Source organism: Gorilla gorilla, chromosome 5, assembly GCF_029281585.2.
Source record: "Gorilla gorilla gorilla isolate KB3781 chromosome 5, NHGRI_mGorGor1-v2.1_pri, whole genome shotgun sequence".
Classification (NCBI taxonomy): Eukaryota; Metazoa; Chordata; class Mammalia; order Primates; family Hominidae; genus Gorilla; species Gorilla gorilla.
Genome location: NC_073229.2, coordinates 88,189,520 through 88,199,013, shown reverse-complemented (window position 1 = coordinate 88,199,013; position 9,494 = coordinate 88,189,520). Strand labels below are relative to the sequence as shown.

At 43.0% G+C, this 9,494-nt stretch overlaps 1 protein-coding gene across 1 annotated transcript; it reads left to right on the top strand.

Annotated features, from left to right (window-relative positions):
• The first annotated feature begins 3,649 nt into the window (after positions 1 to 3,649).
• Positions 3,650 to 8,813, top strand: LOC129534073 (zinc finger CCCH domain-containing protein 11C-like). The gene is made up of 2 exons (XM_055389783.2): positions 3,650 to 3,876; positions 4,253 to 8,813. The coding sequence occupies exon 2, from the start codon at positions 4,458 to 4,460 to the stop codon at positions 6,702 to 6,704; it is 2,247 nt and encodes a 748-aa protein (XP_055245758.1). The 5' UTR covers positions 3,650 to 3,876; positions 4,253 to 4,457; the 3' UTR covers positions 6,705 to 8,813.
• Positions 8,814 to 9,494: the final 681 nt, after the last annotated feature.

Sequence of the window (9,494 nt, the reverse complement as noted above, 5' to 3'; positions counted from 1 at the left end):
TTTTCCAGCAATAGATCAGAGAGAGAGAGAGAGAGACAAAGACACAAAGAGACAGAGAGAACAAGAGAGCTCAACGTGGAAATTATACTCTTTCAAAGTCTAATCTTAGAAATGACTTACCATCACTTCCACATCTGCTATTGTTCAAACAGACTAACCCTGGTATAGTGCGTGTGGGAGGAGACTTCACAAGAGTGTGGGTACTCGGAGGCAGGCAGGGTCATTGAGGGTCATCTTGGAGGCTGGTCACCACTGATCCTGGTTATATACATATTTTATATATATATTATATATATTATATGTATCACATATATTTTGTATATATAATTTATATATATAATATATATAAAATATATATAATTTATATATATAATATATATGTATTTTTTAAGACAGAGTCTCATTCCATCACCCAGGCTGGAGTGCAGGGGCACGATCTCGGCTCATTGCAGCCTCCGCCTCCTGGGTTCAAGCGATTCTCCTTCCTTAGCCACTGAAGTAGCTGGGACAACAGGCATGTGCCACCATGCCTGGCTATTTTTTGAATCTTTAGTAGAGATGGGGTTTCACCATGTTGGCCAGGCTGGTCTCAAACTCCTGAGCTCAAGGGATCCACCCGCCTTGGCCTGCGAAAGTGCTGGGATTACTGTCGTGAGCCACTGCGCCCAGCCTGGTAATAGTTTTGTTGTGAATTCTATTTTTTTCTGATATTAATATTATTTTCTACTTTTGATTTGTGTATTTACATATATATATATGTTCACATGATTTTTATCTTTATATTTTTAAACTTTTAAAATGTCACTATTTGGCTGGGTGTGGTGTCTCAGGCCTGTAATCCCAGCACTTTGAGAGGCCAAGGCAGGTGGATCACTTGAGGTCAGGAGTTTGAGACCAAACTGGCCAACATGGCAAAACCCCGTCTCTACTAAAAATGCAAAAAAAAAAAAAAAAAAAAAAAAAAACCAATTAGGGCATCGTGGCACATGCCTGTAATCCCAGCTACTTGGGAGGCGGAGGCAGGAGAATCTCTTTAACCCAGGAAGCGGAGGTTGTGGTGAGCCAAGATCACATCACCACACTCCAGCCTGGGCAACAGAGTGAGTCTCCATCTCAAAAAATATATATATATATATATTTTTTTTTAATTAAAATGCCACTCTATTTTAGCAAATCATGGGTTTTGTTCATTGAATCTGAAAGTCTTCAGTTTTCCATAGAAGAACTGAAAAACATTTAAATGTACTGTCCTGATACTTGGCCTTACTTCTTATTCTTCTTATTTTCAGAAACATTGTTGAATTATATTTGTGTCTTTATTAAGATGATGTCCAAACAGGAGTTTAAAATTTCTTCTGTATAATCATGGAACATTCTCTGAACTGGCACATTGTAGACACTCAATAAGTATTTGTTGAATCAGTGATACAGATAGATGGATGGTTGGTTGAAAGAGGAATGATGCCGCTTTGCTAGGGGAGGTGAGTGTCGGACTCCCTCCCTCAAAGTAGTCTGTTAAACAGGGAAGTGGCTGCTTGGTTATCTGAACAAGTATTCACTCCATATTTTGAGCTAGACATAATCATTGAAAGAGAGCTAGAATGCCTTCCTATTGACTTCCTGGCCTGCTGGGAATTTTTGCTTCCTTCTCTCCCAGCCATCCAATTTTTCAAGAAAAAATTTCTGTTTGCCAGCTTATTTCCCCAACTCCCCTACTCTTTTGCCTTTCCTACCCTCTAAAGAGAGTCTAGGACTCACAGGTGATCTTTTGTAGCTCTGTGATGCCTAATAATAGAACAGAAAAGGAGATGGGGAAGAACTGACAGAAAGACTAAAGAAAGGAATTAACTGGTGAGTTTAAGTGGAGCTGCCTAAGGATGCAATGCAGGAAAAAAAAAAACCACAAAAAAAATGGATGGGGACTACATGCTGAAGGGACTCAAGTCAAGAGGGAGAATTTGGGCTGCGAGTCAGCCAGTGAGAGATTCCAAAAGGAATAGAAAGTGCTGAGAAGACAAAAGCACATGTAGCCTGATAAGGGCATGGTGACCAGGAGCTCAGGTCCCTCAGAAATGAGTGTCTAGTTCATGCCATCAGGTAAGCTACTAAGACTAGCAGAGCTGCAGCCTGATGTAGGAGGAATCCAGATGGATAATGGAGGAAGGAGATGATGAGTATCAGTTGCAGCCCTGGGACTGGTGCAGAAGCAGGGGTGGAGTTCCTCCTGTTAACTTCCCCTATTGCAGATTTCACTGGGAAGAGATGCCTCTTGGTACAGTGGAGGAACTGCTCCTTGAATGTATTCAAGTGGCACATTTGGCTCCTTGAAGTGGATCCAAGTGGCACATGGGATAGATGGTGGTAGAAACAGAGATGTGCATCTCAGAAGGACATGTTGTCCTTCTGCCAGCTATAGTTCTGCCGGTAGATAGCCTCTAGGGCTCAGCCCCTTCAGGGATTCTTTCAGCTGCAGAAGTGCAGCTTAAACAGGTGGCCTTAAGGTGGCCCTTAACAAGTGGCCTTAAACAGGTGGCCTGAAAAAGGTGGCCTTAGCTAAGGCCACCACCCCCATCCCCTCAAAGGTTGGCATGCAGTGACTGATGGAGGGCCATGTTCACCCTAAGTGAGGCAACTCCAGCAGGCACCTACAGCTTCCTGTGGAGTTGGCTAAGGCAATCAGGTCTGCATCACAACCTGACTTCTCCCTCTGCTCAATTGTTTTCCCCTTCTTTTCCCAGCTGTTGGTCCCAAGGGATACCCTAGAAATATACTAAACGCTAAACATTGTTTCAGGTCTGCTGTTGGACAACTCAACCCATGGCAGTGCTCTGTAAGACTACAGAGATTTTGTGGGATTAAAACTAGTAGAGAGTATGAAAGCCTTTTTTTTTTTTTTTTTTTGGCAGATGCAGTATTCTGAGAAATGGATTAACATGATTTAAAATGGTGGCCAAGAAATATGATTCTTGTTGTCTCATTGGAAGGCCTGGAAGTGTAAGAGGCTAAAATATAAAAATCTGTTTGTATTGACTTATTTTTCTCTTGTTATGGCTTATACTTTCCTGATCCTTTGCATTTTAAATAATTTTTGTTAGGATGTTAGACATTGTAAATATTTTATTGAAAGTCTAGATTTGGGGCTGGGCGTGGTAACTCATGCCTGTAATCCCAGCACTTTGGGAGGCCGAGGCGGGCAGATCACGAGGTCAGGAGATCGAGACCATCCTGGCTAACACGGTGAAACCCCGTCTCTACCAAAGATGTAAGAAATTAGATCTTAGGCATCGCGTCATAGAGGAACTACATCTTCCAGAACCCTCGCGCCCTGCGTCGTGCTGGCACTTTTACCGGCCGGGCCTTAGAGCGCAGCCTGTAGCCGGGCGCCATCTTTGACGCTGGCAGTCTTGGTTTTCTGCTAGTGCTGCTGCTGCTGGGAGGACGACGGACGGCAGCGGCCAAGCGAGAAGAAAGACGTGGCAGCAAGCGGGAGTCGGGGATAGTGTCATCGGTTCGGGTCCCACTACTTTGGAGCTTGTCTCAAACTCCACATACAGAAAGCCACCGACCTTATTCCGGTATCGTACACCCATTCCCCACCCTCATTACACTCCCACCCCTGGCCCTCAGTGTGGGAGTCAAGAGCAACAGGGACACTTCCGTACTCCTTGTAGGATTGGTGAAACCGTAATGAAGAACACCCCTAAACTCCCATAATCGGTGCGGATTCCTGTGGGGAAGGCCTATATTGTTGACATCTTCCAGGCCTTGGTTCTGGACCTTGAGAAGGAGGCTGTGGAACTAGAGATAGCGATGCTTTTTAGGATTTGGGGATATTCCCTGCCCAAAAAATTCCTGGAAAATTGACTAGTATTAAGTGTGAAGAAATCTTGAAGACCAGAAATTGGATCTTACTGAAAAACTAATGTTTTTCTGTTTTTCAGATTATATTGTTCAGCTATGGAAGATGGATTTTTTTTCATGATCCTTTGACTCTCAAGTTCATCTTTAAATGAACTCTTTTTTGTTGTTGTTGTTGCTTTGTTTTGTTTTTGAGGAGATAACTAACCCTAGCTGTCTCCAGTCTGACAAAGGTTATTGGAATGGACTTAATCTCCCAGTAGTTGGGAGATGTTTTAAAAACACATGCTGTGTTTGAATTGTGGCTGAGAGGTTTTCTTGGCAATGTGAGGAGGAAAATTTTTTCTGCCTCATTATTATTAATTCATGGATTGAGTGTTGGTTCCACCTACAGGCGTAATAGATTGGAACTCAGTGAAGACACAGACGTTCCTGTTGAGAGCAACCAGCTAATGATTACAGTTTAAAGACAATTTCTGTGATCAAGTTGTCATTTGGAAGATTAAACCCATTTCACGAGGACTTGGAGCCTGGTCCTTGCTTTGAGGAAGCAGTGGCTTGTTTCAAGAAGCCACTTCTGATCTAAGAATCTACCCAGCATGCCTAATCAAGGAGAAGACTGCTATTTTTTTTTCTATTCTACATGTACCAAAGGTGACAGCTGCCCATTCCGTCACTGTGAAGCTGCACTAGGAAATGAAACTGTTTGCACATTATGGCAAGAAGGGCGCTGTTTTCGACAGGTGTGCAGGTTTCGACACATGGAGATTGATAAAAAACGCAGTGAAATTCCTTGTTATTGGGAAAATCAGCCAACAGGATGTCAAAAATTAAACTGCGCTTTCCGTCACAATAGAGGACGATATGTTGATGGCCTTTTCCTACCTCCGAGCAAAACTGTGTTGCCCACTGTGCCTGAGTCACCAGAAGAGGAAGTGAAGGCTAGCCAACTTTCAGTTCAGCAGAACAAATTGTCTGTCCAGTCCAATCCTTCCCCTCAGCTGCGGAGCGTTATGAAAGTAGAAAGTTCCGAAAATGTTCCTAGCCCCAACCATCCACCAGTTGTAATTAATGCTGCAGATGATGATGAAGATGATGATGATCAGTTTTCTGAGGAAGGTGATGAAACCAAAACACCTACCCTGCAACCAACTCCTGAAGTTCACGGTGGATTACGAGTGACTTCTGTCCGGAAACCTGCAGTCAATACAAAGCAAGGTGAATGTCTGCATTTTGGAATAAAATCTCTTCAGGAAATTAAGTCAAAGAAAATGAAGGAAAAATCTAAGAAGCAAGGTGAGGGTTCTTCAGGAGTTTCCAGTCTTTTACTCCACCCTGAGCCTGCTCCAGGTCCTGAAAAAGAAAATGTCAGGACTGTGGTGAGGACAGTAACTCTCTCCACCAAACAAGGAGAAGAACCCTTGGTTAGACTGGGTCTTACTGAGAGACTGGGGAAACGAAAATTTTCGGCAGGCGTTGACAGTGATCCTCCATTAAAGCGTAGCCTGGCACAGAGGCTAGGGAAGAAAGTTGAAGCTCCAGAAACTAACACTGACGAAACACCAAAGAAAGCTCAAGTTTCCAAGTCTCTTAAGGAGCGATTAGGCATGTCAGCTGATCCAAATAATGAGGACGCAACAGATAAAGTTAATAAAGTTGGTGAGATCCATGTGGAGACATTAGAAGAAATGCTTCTTGAAAGAGCCAGTCAGAAACATGGGGAATCGCAAACTAAACTCAAGACAGAAGGACCTTCAAAAACTGATGATTCTACTTCAGGAGCAAGAAGCTCCTCCACTATCCGTATCAAAACCTTCTCTGAGGTCCTGGCTGAAGAAGAACATAGGCAGCAGGAAGCAGAGAGACAAAAAAGCAAAAAGGATACAACTTGCATGAAGCTAAAGACTGATAGTGAAATTAGAAAAACAGTAGTTTGGCCACCCATTGTTGCCAGCAAAGGACAATCAGAGGAGCCTGCAGGTAAAACAAAGTCCATGCAGGAGGTGCACATGAAGACGCCGGAAGAAATTAAACTGGAGAAGGCACCGAGGGTGCAGCAGAGCTCTGAGAGCAGCACCAGCTCCCCGTCTCAACATGAGGCCACTCCAGGGGCAAGGTTGCTGCTGCGAATCACCAACAGCACATGGAGGAAAGAAGAGAAGAAACTTCAGCGAGGAAATGAAGTTGATTTTCAGAGCAGTATTAGAATAGAAGCTACAGAGGCTTCAGTTGAGGCCACAGGATTTGACGTCACTAAAACTCAAGTCAAGAGATGTGAGATCATGAGAGAGATGCGCATGCAGAAACAGCAGGAGAGGGAAGAATCAGTCTTGACACCTCTTCAGGGAGATGTAGCCTCTTGCAATACCCAAGTGGCAGAGAAACCAGTGCTCACTGCTGTGCCAGGAATCACATGGCACCTGACCAAGCAGCTTCCCACAAAGTCATCCCAGAAGGTGGAGGTAGAAACCTCAGGGATTGGAAACTCATTATTGAATGTGAAATGGGCAGCACAGACCTTGGAAAAAACGGGTGAAGCTCAACCCAAAGTGAATGTGAAGCAATCTGTGGTTAAAGTTGTGTCATCCCCCAAATTGGCCCCAAAACGTAAGGCAGTGGAGATGCACCCTGCTGTCACTGCCGCTGTGAAGCCACTGAGCTCCAGCAGCGTCCTACAGGAACCCCCAGCCAAAAAGGCAGCTGTGGATGCTGTTGTCCTGCTTGTCTCTGAGGACAGATCAGTCACTGTGCCTGAAGCAGAAAATCCTAGAGACAGTCTTTTTCTTTATTTTTTTTTATTTTTTATTTTTTCTTTCTTTTTTTTTTTAATATACTGTAAGTTTTAGGGTACATGTGCACATTGTGCAGGTTAGTTACATATGTATACATGTGCCATGCTGGTGCGCTGCACCCAGTAACTCGTCATCTAGCATTAGGTATATCTCCCAATGCTATCCCTCCCCCCTCCCCCCACCCCACCACAGTCCCCAGAGTGTGATATTCCCCTTCCTGTGTCCATGTGATCTCATTGTTCAATTCCCACCTATGAGTGAGAATATGCGGTGTTTGGTTAGAGACAGTCTTGTGCTGCCTCCAACCCAGTCCTCTTCAGATTCCTCACCCCCGGAGGTGTCTGGCCCTTCCTCATCCCAAATGAGCATGAAAACTCGCCGACTCAGCTCTGCCTCAACAGGAAAGCCCCCACTCTCTGTGGAGGATGATTTTGAGAAACTAACGTGGGAGATTTCAGGAGGCAAATTGGAAGCTGAGGTTGACCTGGATCCTGGGAAAGATGAAGATGACCTTCCACTTGAGCTATGAGAAATGATTGATAGCTGAAGGTGGTAGTGAGGACACTTTAAAAAAAAATCGCCAAAAAACTGGACTTAGTTTCATCTATTGTAACATTTACCTGAGATGATCATTTCTTTAGTCTAGAATTTGCCCCAAATCAGAAGTATACCTCTGAATTATCTGTATGTGTCCTGGATTCCTTGGGGTCAGATTTTTAAAGTTACTTTATAACCATTTTGTCCATTTGATGCCATTGTTTATCATCTTTTGAGAAAAAAGTTCTGTCATACCCTTCTCTCCACAAAAAAGAGACTGAGAGGGAGATCAAGTGAAAGGGTGCAAGCAAACTTAGTGACTCCTTGAGGTGTTTGTCAGTTTTGGCTTTTTTCTCCTTTGTTGTATTTTTTATGTATTGTCTTGATGTACTTAATATTACCTGAGTTTGAAATGGATGAAGACAGCTGCTACCATTAAGGACCAAATTTTATGCTACCACTAAACAAAAATACCCACTCAGTCTGTGTTAAATTGTATGTCTTTTTAAAGGTATTTAGAGATTCAAGTAAGCTTTAAAGAGGGCTGAGCAGCTCAGGAAGCCTGTAATGTGGGCATAACTCTTTGGACCTGATCTTGATGCTTCTGCTGCTCTGTTGGCCTCTGAAGAGCAATATCTAATTTATTATTACTGTCATTTTTTAAAAGGCTTTAAAGTGCCTCAGGGGTCCCCTGAAACTAATTTTCTATTTCTGGGATTCCCTGGATTCATTATATGAGATGGTGACATGATTAGAGGAATTCTTTTTTAGTATGAAAATTGTCCCTTTTCTTCTTCAGTACTTGCCTCCTTGCTGGCACTGAATTAACACAGGGACAAAATTTGGTTAATTTTTTATTTCTAATTCTCCCAACAAACCCCTGTTGCCCAGTATTTATGTGGTGGCCTTTAACCACCTGAGGGAAAAAATGAGCTTATTCAAGCTGCCAATATTTATCTATGGGCTGTAGCAGTACACTGAATTGTACTGTGCCAGGGATATTGAGATGCTCTGGGGGTGTATTGTATACCTGCCAGTTTTCTTCATTTCTGAATTGAGTTTTCCTTTCTTGATGTCGGTTTCCTTCATATCACCTCAAGGTTTAGATTTGTGAAGGAATAAGCATGATGGAAATAATAGTCTTGAAAGGAGATATGTTGTATATAATCAGAAGGAAGAGGAAGGAAGGACTTACCCATTTTGATATTTTGCTGTAGGTGGCCAGTTTTGTTTCTCATAGGGAAATCTGACCCACCTGTCATGTTGGCTCCTGAGGAACTGCTGTGGTAAGCGGCTCATCAAGAGTTGAACTTCACGTAGCCTTGTTGGGAATATGGAAAAGGAAGAAAGCCACAGGACTGCCCATTCAGTCTTGTTAAGATTGGGATGATTCTGCACAAGCAAAAATGACTTGAAATTTATGTATCGACACACCTCTACCAATCCATCTTCAGCTGACTGAATGTTGTATGATAGCCCTTCTCCAAAGCAGGGGTAGAATGTTCAGGTTTCACCACGGATTTTCTACTTATTTCGCTTTTGGAATCAGCTTACAGATTCCAGGTCCCTTTTGTATATATTCTTTATTCTTTTGCTTTTTTAAAAAAATAAACTTGTATTAGTCAATGTTTCGTGTTCCGCATTATTTGAACCATTTGCCCTTACAGAAAGAGAAATACTTGTTTGTGTTTTAAACAAAACTGATGTAGGAAAAAAAAAAAAGAAAGAAAGAAATAATTAGCCAGGCGTGGTGGTGGGTGCCTGTAGTCCCAGCTACTTGGGAGGCTGAGGCAGGAGAATGGCGTGAACCTGGGAGGCGGAGGTTGCAGTGAGCTGAGATCGTGCCACTGCACTCCAGCCTGGGCAGCAGAACAAGAGTCCGTCTCAAAAAAAAAAAAAAAAAAAAAAAAAAAAAGAAAGTCTAGATTTTGTAGTCTTCCTCTGGAAAGCCGAATTTTGTTTTGCCAGGGAGTTAAGTTACTTACCATTCAACCTGATCCTTTTTAAGCGTATTTTTAAGTTTGGGAGTATGCGTCTAGAGTAAGTTTTTCTTTAGGGCTAATTTAATTATCCTTTTGAAGCACGCCTCTTCAGGAGGCTCGAGGAAATATTCAGGGTGGTCAGCAATGCCTCCATTCTGGCTGGCTGCAACTCAACCCCCAGCTCACAAATCCCAGTAGCTGCTTTTGCCTGGCCTCATAGAGTTTCATTTCATGCATATGTAGCCTAATATTCAATGAAGGACTCAGGATAGCTGCCTGTATAGATTTCTGGAGTTCTTTCTCTCTGTGCCTCACATTTCAGCTC

What these genes read in the sequence shown, in the direction of transcription:
- LOC129534073 (XM_055389783.2), top strand. Translation starts at nt 4,458, where the DNA reads ATGCCTAATCAAGGAGAAGACTGCTATTTTTTTTTCTATTCTACATGT.